This window comes from Anoplolepis gracilipes, chromosome 1, assembly GCF_047496725.1.
Source record: "Anoplolepis gracilipes chromosome 1, ASM4749672v1, whole genome shotgun sequence".
Taxonomy (NCBI): domain Eukaryota; kingdom Metazoa; phylum Arthropoda; class Insecta; order Hymenoptera; family Formicidae; genus Anoplolepis; species Anoplolepis gracilipes.
In genome coordinates this window covers 5103322-5118225 of record NC_132970.1, presented here as the reverse complement: position 1 = coordinate 5118225, position 14904 = coordinate 5103322, and the positions used below count along the sequence as shown (strand labels likewise).

The window sequence follows — 14904 nt, the reverse complement described above, 5'->3', positions numbered from 1 at the left end:
TTATTTTACTCGTATGTATTACGGAGTTAGAGATTATAGAACGCGGAATTTTGCGATTGTTCCAGGGTGCTGATTGCAGTAAAAGCGTGTGTCCGGTTTTATGTTCCTCTCATGGACAGTACGGCGGTGGCATGTGTCACTGCGAGGAGGGCTGGAAAGGCGCCGAATGTGACATACCGTTAGGTGACTGTCAAGTTCCTGATTGCAATCAGCATGGTCAATGCGTTAGAGGATCCTGCGTCTGTAATCCCGGTTGGAAGGGCGCCTTTTGCGACGAACGTAAGTTAGCAATGCACGTAGCAATAAAGATGCTCGATTTAATAAACGTATCTATGAAAATTTTAACATGTGTTCGGAAATTTAAAGATAAATTACTTGCTTTATTTTTGAATTTTCTTATGCGATAAAAAAAAGAGAGATTAAAAAATATCGAGAACAACAGATTTTATTTTATCGACATTTGAAGTTATTATATTCGGACGCGATTTGTGAGCATTGCACTAGAAATGTGTGCGTATTTTACCTTTAAAAACGACTTTTATATCTATATATATATATACATATACATATATATATATATATATATATATATATATGTATATGTATATATATACTGTATATCGGAAGTTGCCGGCGGGAACGTTTACCTCAAACATCTATTTCTGTCCCGGAGCGTTATTTCTTCATGTTTGTCACAACACCATTAATTTTCCCATAATTCAAGCGTACGTCCTGGTTCTCTATCCGGGGAGATTCAAGATATTAGTAATGCAGAGTCCCCGCCGGTAGAGAACACAGTCCGGCCTGTGTACAACCTATAATTAATGCACGCGGAGTTCTCCAAATTTACATATGGGTCAAGCCGTGCCAATTCAACGCGACAATTAGTTTCATATTGTTTTGCGAAAATTTGAATAATACACGATAAACGCGCATGCGCGCGCGCGCCGTGTGAAATGCGCAGCTGCGTTCGATACTTTATAATTTCGCACTCTCGGAACTTCCGAGGCTGAATGACATACGATATAAATGACGAGATTATTCGCCGGGTACGACGCTTCGTCTCTGACAGTCTCACGGTCCTCGTTAGAGATCCGCTCACTCGTCGCTTTTTCCTAAACGCAGACGAAAACGGTATTAATTCCACGTCAGTGGAATATGTCAACTCCAATTGTAGGAACAATAAATTTGAAGAGCGAAACGGTTTGCATCCGTCGCAACGCGATAAATGAAAACTAACAGACGAAGCTTGTAAAATTTATTGAATCTACTGATCGAAAAAAGATGGATTTATTTTTTAAACATTATCAAAGAACAATAGTGATATCTATATATTATATTATATTTATATAATGATTATGATGCAATGTGATTACGAGGTTTTATTTTCAATTATTGGAAGTCTTTTTAAAACCGCTTCTTCACTTATCGTTCGTGACTGAGAATTAATGTTCCAACATTTTTACTAAACAGAGCTCATTTCAGAGAAACATTCTGTAGATATATATATCATTAAATACGCTTAATGGTATCATACTTCAACGCCCAATTTCCTGCGTTCCGTACAACGGCAAACGCATCTGCCAGGTTCTAATGAAAGCGAACAAATCTATGATCCCATTCGATTAACGTCGTGCATACATAATGCAAGAAGAATCCGCCAGGAATTTCTCTCATCTCTTGCATCCCGCGTATATACATATAACGCGGCACGAACGCAAGGCCGCCGCGCCGAGGACGCTCTGGAATTAAGTTTCATAATTTCCCCGGGGCAGGTGGGATCCGCAGGAATAATGCAATTGTTCCGATGCCATAATTTAAAAAGTTGGTCCATTCGTCCACGCCATGGACGCAATCAGCGGCGCCCGGGCGTGACGAGCAGGCAGAGAACGGGGAAGGGCTGATAACCGAAGAGATGTGCCGAAGAAAGAGGGTTGCGCACTCTCGAACGAGAAGTTTATACTTTTACGCGGAGACTCCGAATTGTGCCGAACCGTCGAAAAACTCGACGATCTCACCGCGCGTTCAATTCGCTGTCTTTTAATTTTCAGCTGACTGTTCCGATCCTAACTGCAGCGGCCACGGCGCTTGTGTCTCTGGCAAGTGTTACTGCAAGGCCGGCTGGCAGGGCGAGCGGTGCAATCAGGTCGATCAGCAAGTATACCAATGTCTGCCCGGCTGTTCCGATCACGGCACGTACGACCTCGAATCTGCTGCTTGCGTTTGCGAAGAGCACTGGACCGGGGTCGATTGCTCACAGCCGAGTTGCGGTCTGGACTGCGGACCTCACGGATCCTGCGAGCAGGGTCGTTGCAAGTCAGTATACACATGACCCGTACACATAGGTCATCCTTTATATATCGGCGTCCTTTATGGGTCCCCCGTGGGCGTTGCGACCGGGATTCCGGAACTGGGTTAGCCGTGCACAAACGGCTAGCGGTCGCTCGCCGGGATTGAACGAGAAAAGTGACGCGTGTCCCGACGCCCGGTCGTTTTTCTCGGATTAAAGGAATGCTCCGCGCGACCTCGATTCGTTCTCTCCCATGTGACGCCCGCACTTCGCGCGAGATCATTGTTTAATGCGGGGGATTTGCGGAATTGTGCGGACGTGGCGGCCATTTACGCGCGCTCCATGCTTTATAGAGTATAATGTGCGAGCTTTTTGCAACTTTTACGACTGGAAATAGATTATCGTGTAATGTCGCGTCAAAGACTGCGAAACGTCGTAAAGTTTTCAACGACAAATGCATGAGGGAGGCATGTCGCGAGCATTTAATAGTAATTCGCTTGCACGAGTCGAGAAAGGGAGAAAGAGTAACGTTTTGTCGGGACGTTGAAATATCGTGGAAATAGATGTGGGCGAAGAATAGCCTAAAAATGAGTAAATTGCTCGTCGTGATCGCGGGCACAAAAGTTGAGGCTAAAAAGGTGAAAAATTGCGGGAAAAAGGCTCTGTCTTACGAAGCGCCAACTTATCACAACTCGAAGGACCGTCCCTTCCGACTTTCCTTTGTCAGAATCAAGGACGCAGGAGAGGATCTCTCCTTTCTCATATTCTAAAGCTGACGCCTCTCGTCTACCCCTCTTGTCCCATCCCCAAGAGTTGGCGTAAAAGAGGCTCTAAGTGCAAAAAGTTCCGCACGAGACGGCAGAACAACTTCGGAACTCGGTTCAAACTCGCATTTTTTATTGCAGCTGCTATAAATGGCGAGAAATGATTTTACGTTCAACGATACTTCCATTTAACATAACAAATCCTGTTAAGAACATTTGCGTAACTTTTCAGAATAACCGATACGATTAACGTAATAAAACCGAATCGTTTCTCTAAGCGGGTAGTACTTGTTCGTCGTTCCAGTTGTTAAATGAAAATGAAAGTATAATCGACATCCATAGCATGTGATCCGTAAGATATAAGGCATACCTATAACTTGCAGATGTCACGACGATTGGACCGGAACGAAATGCGATCAAAAACCGTGCGATGCACGTTGCGCCGAACATGGCCAGTGCAAGAATGGAACCTGTGTATGCAGTCAAGGATGGAACGGAAGACATTGCACGTTACGTATGTAAAATAGCAAATTGTATTTTCAACAAGAACAGTATTTTACTTTGCTCGAGCTTACATTTTGCAATCGATGATAAATTCTCTGATACCAAAGTATTTTGTGACGCGATATTAATTAACTTAGTTAACTCTAATTATTGCAACTGTAATTATTGGAGAAAACATAAACTATTATTTATTTTCGTTGCTAAATAGCCGGATGTGAAAATGGATGCAGCCGCCACGGACTATGCACCTTACAGGATGGCGAATATAGTTGCGAATGTTCGACTGGATGGGCCGGGAGAGATTGCAGTATACGACTTGAATTGGAATGTAATGATTACGTTGACAATGATGAAGGTAAATTTAATAAGCAATCGTTTCTTAAGTTGATTAATAGCGTATCATTATTTATTTATGTTTAATTAAAATATTTTTTAATAAAGTTTTTAAAAGAACATTTACTGAAATAATATTGCTACGGTGAAATATTAGCATCAGACTAATATAGTGCGAACGGTTAAAATATAAAATATCAAATAAATATTAATAGTATGAAATTACATATAAAGTAAATATTAGAGTGAAATTGTTACAAATTAAAATTATTTTTATAATTATCATACTTTTTTTAATTATCTTATATTTAAAAAAAAATAATTTGTAAAAAAAAAAAAAATAATTTTCTGTAAAAATAAAAAAATGCAGGAAATAGAAATGATTTAAAGAATAAAATCCTTATAAAAAATGTTTTCGAGTGGATATCTAATAGAGTGTCTTCCTCAGATGGCATGATGGACTGCTCTGACAGCGAATGCTGCTCGCATGACACTTGTGCAGAGCACATCATGTGCCTTGCTAGTAATAATCCTGTGGACGTTCTTCTTCGAAAACAACCACCCAGTGTCACGGCGTCTTTCTATCAACGAGTCAAGTTCCTCGTCGAGGAGAACAGCGTACAGAGCTACGCCCACATGGACGAGTACACGGAAAGGTAAGATCGATCATTTTCTCACTCGGACAAATTAAAACTCGAATTAGAATTCGCTTTAGTCTCTTACTTTCATAATATAAGTGAGAATAACGTTCGAGCGACCGAGAAATCGCCATTCTTTTAAACATTCTTGGCAGACTTTTCGCATTCGGAAAATTGCGCGGTGTTTTGTAATATTTTGAAGAAATGTAAACGCGGCAACGACTCGGTCGATCGTAAACGTTGTACATATAACATTCAATGAAGATAAAATAGCATAGCTGCGTGTCATAGTTTGGCCTTTTTACGATTTTCATACGACCGCGCATTACTTTTCTCGTTTTTATCATTAGCCAGAAATACGCGTATCATCGTGTTTGGTTGGATGCTTTCGTTCCTTTTAATACGGTACGCCGTGAATTTGCCTTGGCAATGTATAGTAAACGTTTTAAAAAGCGTTATTAATGTCCAAATTGCAATTTACAGGACTGACGAATTTAATGCGCGAAAATATAATATATCGCGTCACGCTGCACGCGATTATTAAGTTATGAATACGATTATGTAACTTGCGCGTTTCAATCTGTGGTAACAGTTTACGATGGAGGATACATATTTTTTCATATTTATTATAACTTTCTTTTACGTGATCCTCTTAAGTATGTGTGCATAATAAAACGCGCACCAATAATTTCGCGTGAACAAAGTTAATTAAAATATATTTTCAACCTTAAAAATATATTTTACGGATATAATGTGTTTTCAATTTTATCATAATTTATTGTAGAGACACATAAATTTCACGTTTGTGAAATATATATTTAATAAATATGAATATTATATAAAAGCCGCGCAAAATAACGAATCAGATAATATGAAAGGATTTGCATATTACTGCTTTGTTTTAAAACGGAGTGAAAATAAAAATAAACAAAAATATGGTTGTGTGAACATGATACGAAAGTAGTTCATAAATTCAGTAACCACACCGTATTTTTATTGATAACATTATTTTATAAACACAATAAATAATATTTTGTTGATCAAACATGTCACACGTCGAAACTATTGGTACACGAACGCTACACATCGCGAGTATTATTTTCCATATTTATATATATATATGCTGTGCGATTAATTATTTACTAAATTGATGTTCCCCCATCGTGATCGGCCATTGAACGTTACAAAAATTTGATCGAATCGTCATGAATCCACATCCGTGACAGCTGAAATATCAAGAGAGCCCCCGGTGGGTGACACCCTATAACCCCCTAACCATCATTTTCCTAGTGTTTCACCCCTTTCCCCCCTCCGAATGCCAATTATATCGACAATTACTTCGCAACCATTGCCAATCAAAGGTTTTTTGCTAACTTAATCTCTCATTATAATACGTAATCGAGATTAATGATTAACAAGCGTTATATTGATAAATAAATAAGTAACTGTACATTCACGTGTGCAATCGATGACATTTATTTTTATCTTTATACATTAATGTACAATAACATAATTTATTGATGATTATAAAAAATTATTTGATTAGAATTTTTGCTAGATTTGATGTAAAAATTATATATATATATAACTTTATATTTTATACATCAAGTTGAAAGATATGTGGAAAAGATTAATAGAACTTTCTCACTTAAGAGGATACAAATTAAATATAATTTATAAAGAATTTATTTTCATGTAAACTAATCATTTTTTGACCAGCCAAATTTGTTTAAGTGTATTTTTTTAAGTTCTTTGTTTAGCATTGGAGAAATAATTATCGATATGTATGCGGCTCGATTGGAAGAGACCGCGAAGACATTTCGGAGGAATCGTGTATTTTGTCTAGTGTTTATCCTCTGTGTGTAGCCCTTTACCACCACCAATCACCCTACAGCCGAAGACCGAACAAAGGCTCCGTTTTGCCTACGGACTGAACGACGAAAGTCTGCATAACGAGAATATGCTAGAGACTTGCTTTTGTATTATCTTATTAGTTAATTCATTTTTCACGCGTTAATGTACTCTAGGCACTGTTCGTTCTCGTTAAAGTATAACAGTATAACAGTACTCGGCCTGCGCGCAATGTAACTAACTCATATATAAGAAAGGACAGAGATACATTTTCAAAATTGCTTTCCGACACCAATAATCTGGCCATTCGTTAAGCGATTACGAGAAAGGAGTTCATAGATAAAGCGTACGAATGGTTGAGTCAGACAGGCAGAGATCAAAACTCCCTTAACGAGAATTTGCAATTATCTGTGAAAGTCTGTGCAGAGAGCTATCGATGTCAAAGAGCACAAGCGCCGTGACTCGCCCACTCGTAAAAGTATTTCTAGATATGGTAGACACAAGTTTGAAATTTCTCGTACCATTTTCTTCTTTTTGCTCTACGAAACTTTGTATACGGTGCGTATAATAAGGTCCATGTTGTCGTTGAAGACTTTCAGAAATCGAATATTTGAAATATTGTTTTCATTCATTGTCTGTTTGTCTCGTAATGCTGGAATATTGATTACTATTCCGAATATTACAGCCAATTTTAGCATATAGTTGTCTGTTAAAAATATTTATTTATTTAAAAGAATTTTAACAAATACAATTGTTAATTCTTTTTAAAAGAGGCGAATACTTTGGATAGATTTATATTTTACTAAAATTTAAATAACATTGGAAATACTCTATTATAGATTTAATATTGCCGTTCCAATTTTACACACACACGCACACACACACACATTCTTTCTCTCTTTTCATCTTCCAAGTTCCCAAGTTTCACAAGTATTTCAATATTATTATTTCATTATTGGAATATTCATAAATCGTATCTTCTTCAAAAAGTTACTAACATAATTTTTAAAACGTATTTCGCTCTAAATAAGAAAGATGCTCACAGATACAAGCACTCTACTGTGAATCTAATATTCAGACTGACATTAAGGTTGCTCGGACAGTGTAATCAATATTCGGAGCTCGTTCCATAGGCCTGGACCCTAGATCGACGCCGATGGAATCTCCTCTCGTTGTCAGTCCGGGCGATCCTTTTGACCTTGATTAGACCGAACTGATAAGAGTTTCCCTCGGTCGCTGCATCGGGGTACCTGCGCTAAGAACGACGTTATGAGGAGGAAGGAGTGCCATCCCGGCCGAAATATAACGGCGCGTATTAACATACAACTGATTATTCCGTCGGATATTCGTGTGTTTCCGGGCCCTACATATATCATTATATACATATGTGTGTGCGTTACGTAGTTTCCAACTTGTGTCTGTCACATTGTATACCACTCTATGTTGAATGAGTCCGAGAGTGACTGCGTTCATGTTGCGTGACTGGAAGGATCGCGTGTGTGATGGGTACGCTTGATTAGTGTGTGTCTACGTCTATTGTTTCTGTAATGGCGTGCGGAACATTGCGAGGAGCACTCGCGAAGTCTCCGTATCGGTCCAACCGGTACCGGAACGGAGCCGGAGACGGAAAAAGCCGGGCGCGCCGTCCGGTCCCCGATTACGGAAAAAATATTTAACGCCATCGCGTTCGCAAAAGTAAAAGAGAATAGCCTGTTCGAAGGCAATTGCTCGAAAGACGATTGCTCGCGCAATGCTGTGCACGCGCATCCGTTTTTGCCCGCACACGCGGGTTCTGTGACCGTGGTAACGCCCTTTCTTCTCGTTGGTTTTTCCCACACGTAGTACGTTCTGGAGTTCCTTTACACCGCGGTAAGTTGCAGCTCAAGCTCTCGCTAATCGTTCATTATCCAAAAAAAAAAAAAAAAAAAAAAAAGAAAAACAAAGTATCATCTATTGCTCGTTTCGCTCGTACATTCATCTTACATGTCTTTCGTATGACCCATTAATATGTAACACATATGTATTTATATATCAAACCTCTAGCCTGTCTACTGTCTCATTACTTTCTTAACGTTCCGTTCTCTCTGTCTCTTCTTTCTTGTCTTCCCTGTCTTTACGCCGTCCATATATAACAGCCTGTTATCATTTCTCATTATACAACTATATTTGCGTTTCGCCAGTGTTTGATTACACTTTGCTTATATTTGTCTGTCATCTCTTTCATCCGACATCACCCCATCACTTTACTTCGTCCGCTCTATCTTTCTTTCTTTCTTTCTTTCTTTCTTTCTCTTCTCCTCTCTCTTTTTGTCTCTCTTCTCTCTCTCTTTCTCTCTCTCTCTATTTTAGCCTCTATCTACCTGTCTGATCTATCTGTCTTTATTCACTTTCGCGCCCCATGACCACGCTCGCGTTGATACGTACAGGAGATGAGCCGTCAACGGTTTTTGCAGCGATTCATCCCGCTCGAGATAGCACCACGCGCGCGCGCGCGCGCGTCTCTCGTCGGGTTTCCGTTCATATTTTTATAAAAATAGTCGAATATATGTTCGTGCGCAAATAAAAAACGCTATGGACTTCGAAAAAATATACGAATGAGAAACAATCCTCTTGGCATCGATATCGAATTTATAACAAATATTCTGTAACCTACTTTTTTAAAATCCTTTTTGTCGAATACATTCTCGTTTATATTACATCTACGTCGGAAATAAACCAAGAATAAAGTTAAATCGTATAAGAAACGAACACTTTAGAGATAACCATGATTCTTTCGATCCTAAAGATTTCATATGTCCGTTTCTATTATGACAGAATCTCGTTATCTATCTTCATCTTTCATCTCATTTACGAATATACGCTTGTACGCATCATCCGAGCATCTGACCATGGGCAACAGCTCTTCACTTATACATTAAAGTCAACCATACGAATTGTCTCTGTGTTATCTGTGATATGTCGTCAGATTGTTGTCTCCCTTTTTTTGTTATGTCTTGTCTTCTTGTCCCTTAGATGCGTTAGCCATGACTAATATACATAATAGTATGTTACGAGTCGTGTACTTACCAAAACCTGGTCTTGTGTTGTTTGTGTTTGCCAGGCTTGCACTTTATGTAACATCCTGTCGAACTTGTCTTATAGTGAACGTCCTAGCATTTTACACGAACGCTGACCTTATTGCGCGCCTCTTGCGTGAACGACTATTGCGTTATTTTTTTATTATTATTCTTTTTTCTGTCATACGTATATATACGATATACGAATTCGAGATAATAACTCAACAGGTCACTTTCTGTTCTATCTATCGACGGATCGGCAAGTATTGCTAATCGATCGGCACCGTACAGTTCAAGATAAAGAACCCTAAAGGACCGTCCCTCCTTGTCCCTTGTCTGCGTCTATTATCACCTGTCTAAAATGTGCCAATGGCCCGACACCAAACGCCCTGTGTCTGTCTTTATCCAATATCCAAGGAAATAGAAACCCACCGAAAGAATTGAGACCTAAATCCAACCAATCTCCACTTTACCTTGTCCGTCTACCCCCAGATTCCTTTTACTTACTATTAACAATACTACCTTCTTTCTGGCGCGGAGTACTAAAAACGAAGAATATTTCCTAATCTGCTGAGATTATTTCAACTGATTCGCGATCTCTTGTACGTCTTGGTATTTCTCTGAGATCGGTCCTCAGCGTTCTCGTTCGCAAGAGAACGATGAAAAAGAGGTGGAGAGAGAAAAAGAAAAGACAAATAAATCGAGAGAAAGACTCGCGAAAAGTTAAGAAAAAAAGTGATATCGCCGTTCGCAAAAAAGAAAAAAAGAAAAGAAAAAAAAGAATAACACAGAATATCTAGATTAATAATTTTTATAGCATTAGGTACGCGCGTTGTACGTTCTCTTCTTCCGTTTATTGTTATCTGCATATAGGTTGACCACAATTGCCTTTAGAAATTTCAATGCATTTGAGGATCATCCGTTTTTCTTTTTCTGTTTACCATTCACTATGGGTTTGGACGTACAGTAGTGACGACTGTGCCTGCCACCTTGCTGTGCCCGCACTTGGAGGATCAGCGTCCGCCAGCCTGGCATAAATTGATCTCCAAGTCACTAAAACGAGACACATACATAATTAATGTCGAAACCGGATATAATAATGACGATTTTGCATTTTGATCATTCGCGGAAGTAATATTAACGATTTTTACAATTATTATTGTCACGATGGAAATATGGTAATTGGCAAAAAAATATATTTTCTCGTATTTAAAATAAACACATTAAATGAACCGTTTTGAGAAAAATAATGTATAATATTTTTGCATTTTGAAATTTAAAATACTTCATGTGTAAAATCCAATTACTCTTCATTCTTGTAAAATTGAAAATGTATATTTTAAATCGAATCAAGATAATTATGTATTATTGAAACATATATCTTTATCATCATTATTGACTTTTTATTATTTGTTTGCTTAATAACTCAAATAAGCGCTTTTATTAAGATTATTTACAAATTCATTATATTACGTAGAAATTTTGTTAATTTTTAATGATGCTAATTATGAAGAAGGATAGAGAAGGCTCACGTTATTTCGAATAAGATGTTTTAACGTTACTTTTACAATTTTAGTTTATCTGTATGAAATTAACAGAAGCTTAAACTTATTTCAGCATTTTTAGCTAAATCACTAAAATCGACTGCGACAAAATTATCCCGGTTTCGATGATGCGATTGTAAAATCTACGAGCACGAAATTCGCGATAACTGAAAATGGTCGTCCGTGTTCGATGACAATGCAACCATCGACGTCACTCTCAGCGTTGGGGATACGCGCGATCCTCCAAGAACAAATATGCCCCTATACGCAATCCCTTAGAGAGACTGATATATATACTATATAGTATTATATATATAATATAATATATATATGTATATATATACATATCAAATGCATAAATACGTATATAGTTTGTTACATGGCTCAAGACCATGGTCCGTATCGCACATGCCGTGTTACAATTGTTAACCGGCCGGTCCAACAAGCGATGTAACAAGCTACATACTACACATATGTGACCGCGGTGCGTGTGTCGCATATATCTTTATATACATTATATATATTATCTACGTACCTATATACATCGATCTCATTATATTCAGCACTACACGAATCGCTTAAAATATTCAGCTTCAAATATTCCAACTTTCTCTCGCCGAGAATCCAACCTTCTACCCTCTACACCTCACATCTTCACCCTCCAACTCGCCTTTAAAGTTCATAATACATCTATTATATTACATATATCTCACGCCTATTACGTATCTATATAACATGACTGCATGCCTTTTACTCTCACGAGATAATTTCTCCACGAGTCTCCGTTCCATTTCCTTTTTCCCTCTCGGGACGAAGTATATTGGCTTTTTCTTAATTTTTTTCCTTTTTTTTTAATCTCTGAAAATCCCGAAAGTCAGTGCCGAGAAGAATGTTCCCGCCTCGCTGCCATCGCCACTATCGAAAATGCTGATTTTCGCGAGCACAATGCATCGTCGACGCACTGCGCGTGTTCCGCTACCCCCGCCGCCGCCTGTTCCCCTGGCCCGTACCCTCGTTCGTGCCAGCCCTTGCCTACGCGGCATTGTTCTATTTGTAAAATCAATTTGTATCGCTCCTCGATTCAGCCAGAGGCATTAGCTTCCCTTGTACGTGGCAACGCGGCCGTCGAATGTCGGTCGAATGGAGTTGCGGATTGTATTGGCAGCGAAGTGAGAATATTGGATCGCATTGAACCGTTGACCGCGGAAGCTGATTTAACAGGCGAAATCGATTGCTCGCGTTCAGGTTCGCGTTCGCATAAAGACACCCGGTCGTTCACCGACCGAGTAGTATGATCGCGTTACCTGTTAATTAGGTGGATACTAAGTGGGTAATAATGGCTTTGTTCCTCAGGTCGCGATCGCAGAAAATTTGATCGGAAGATTATTCAAACTTTCAGATCTTACGGAAGCAAAAATATATAATTAAAAGAAACAATTAAATCTAAAATTGCCGAGATATTTTTTTTCACGAATAAAAATTTTGAATAATAATTGTAATAACTATAAATTTCATAATAGTATTTATGAATATTTTGTAACATGATTCTTTTTCATTTTGTTTTTTTAATATTTCAACAGAATGCTATCAAAATTCGCAATCTTTCTTCGCAAAAGTGAACGTATAGCTTCGTTGTAACGTGTGCATCGATTGAAATTGCATTCCGATTATAGACAAATGTAAATTGTGAGAATGTTTCGTTTTAAATCAGCATTGCGCGGATTAATGGGTCGACGAACGATCCGGTTTCGGTGGACCTCGATATATCTATAATTTGTAACAGTCGAGTTGCGGTGATGCGAGGCCAAGTTGTTACCGAACAAGGACTCGGAATAGTAGGCATCAGAGTGTCCGTGGACAGGGATTCGCGCTTCGGATTTACCTTGACCAGAGCTGATGGATGGTAAGGATCAATAATCTACTCATACATTATTTGATTATTATTATTTAACTTCGATTAATTATTATTTAACTTTTACTATTATTTAACTTCAAATAACGATTTACCAACATATAGGTATGTTAAAACAGCTATTCTATTAAATTAAGCATTTTTTATTGAAATGCATTTATTAATATATAGTAAAATATAATATAAGAAGTGCAATTAAATGACGATTAATGATGGATTAATATTTAGATATTAATATTTAAATATTAAACTGATCTTGTATATATTTTATTTTAAGTTCTTTGAGAAAGTTCATAATTTTGAGTAAGTTTCATAATTGATAAGTAATGGTATTTGAGAAAGATGCTATTATTTGAAAAACTGATTACCGTTGATCGATTAACGTAGTGCGCATTTTAATATTAAACATAAATTAAAAAATCCAGTATCTGGTTACACGTATAAGTTAAAATGTCAGACGAAATACCTGAGTTGGAATAATTACATGACTGTATATAAGTGTGATATAAATAATTTTAAGCATGCATTTTGATTTGCTTCTAATAGACATGGTAATGGATAATGGAAATTTATATTAATAATTCAACATTACACACAAACACACACACATGTAAAGGCAATTAGGCAATTCACATTTTAAGCCGATGTAGTTATTACTGTAGCATAATATTATTTTGAAAGAGGGATTTATGCACGATTATGATGGACATCCATACATAAATGATGGATATCTCGAACGTAATCTAGATTATCATATATGTATTGCGCTCTGAGGACATTTAAGGATGTATCTCAAATCCATATTTATTAATTGCTAACTATTCTTGAGTAAAATAAGTAAATCAGGCTATTAAGCATAATACATTACCGATGAAAAGATGATAGAAAGAATTACATTCTATCGTTTTCCTGTTTTTACATCCATTTATAACGGTGAATACACATGTTGTTTACGTTGTCGTCATCATCGTATTTGCACATGATGGGCACGACATGTACAACCAGAACTGGACGTTCTGCGCGATAGTATCAAGGCTGCATTGTAATGAAAGGGGGAGGTAGACGATGCGGGAACGACTATATCAGACGAGGAGAGTATACAGTAATTCTGGCGAGAATAATTCTGAAACAGGAAAGCGGAGGAGTTGGGATACTAGACCACATCAAAGCCCGAGCTAATGATGTCGAAAGCTTACTAATTACTCTGCGCAAACCTATGTACTATGCTCAGTTTGTGGCTCTCGGTGCACCGGTCGTCGAGATGTGTTCGCATATCGACCGTTGCAAAACTTTGTTTCAGGCATTCTCTCCCGATTTAATTCATATTAATCCAACGACCAGAATGCCGCACCTGTGAGAGTAAGCGTAATTAATGTTTATAAATGCGAAATAACATACGTGCATTATTTTATTTATTGATGCATTTTTAATATTGTTAGAGAATATTACAACTTGTTAAAACAAATTTTTTGATGTGATACGCAATAATGTAATAATTTAACTGTGTATTAATATTATAAATTTTGGTTCCATATTTTATTACGAATTTTCGTGAAAGAATTTTCAACATATGAAATATCCCTCTTTTTTATCTCTTTTTAAAAAAGAAGTAAAACACACCCACACATACACTTCGAAATTATTTTAGAACAGAAAATAATTAATTTCATAGAATTTGATTTAGACTTCCAAAAATTACTATTATAAATATATGAAAATTATAGATAAAGTTTAATGAAATCTTTGATGAAAAAATAATATTTATAATTAGATTAAAAAAATATTATATATTATATTATATACAGAATAAACGATCTGAAAGAAAAAAACTAAAAAATCCACTATTGTTTATGTCGAATAAATAAAATGCATAATTTTAGAAGGAGAATCAATACGAGTGCCCTCGCAGAATTTTCAAAAAATAATTTTTTTTGTATTATATGATCATAGGAATGTCAAAAATAACCATTAGCTGAGAAAAAACTCGATTCATTAAACTAAAATTAATTATT

General features: G+C 37.2%; 1 protein-coding gene across 11 annotated transcripts in view; it reads left to right on the top strand.

Annotated features, from left to right (window-relative positions):
• The window catches only part of Ten-a (Teneurin-a transmembrane protein), a 454976-nt gene that overhangs the window by 426611 nt on the left and 13461 nt on the right, over window positions 1–14904 (top strand). For 9 of the 11 annotated variants that reach the window (XM_072889357.1, XM_072889393.1, XM_072889392.1 and 6 more), the window contains 7 exons: window positions 66–279; window positions 2052–2316; window positions 3438–3568; window positions 3767–3913; window positions 4340–4547; window positions 8223–8249; window positions 12764–12883. In XM_072889357.1, the coding sequence (XP_072745458.1) occupies window positions 66–279; window positions 2052–2316; window positions 3438–3568; window positions 3767–3913; window positions 4340–4547; window positions 8223–8249; window positions 12764–12883 (1112 nt within the window). The remainder of the gene's footprint in view (window positions 1–65; window positions 280–2051; window positions 2317–3437; window positions 3569–3766; window positions 3914–4339; window positions 4548–8222; window positions 8250–12763; window positions 12884–14904) is intronic. The other 2 variants (XM_072889390.1, XM_072889383.1) reach the window with 1 other exon arrangement.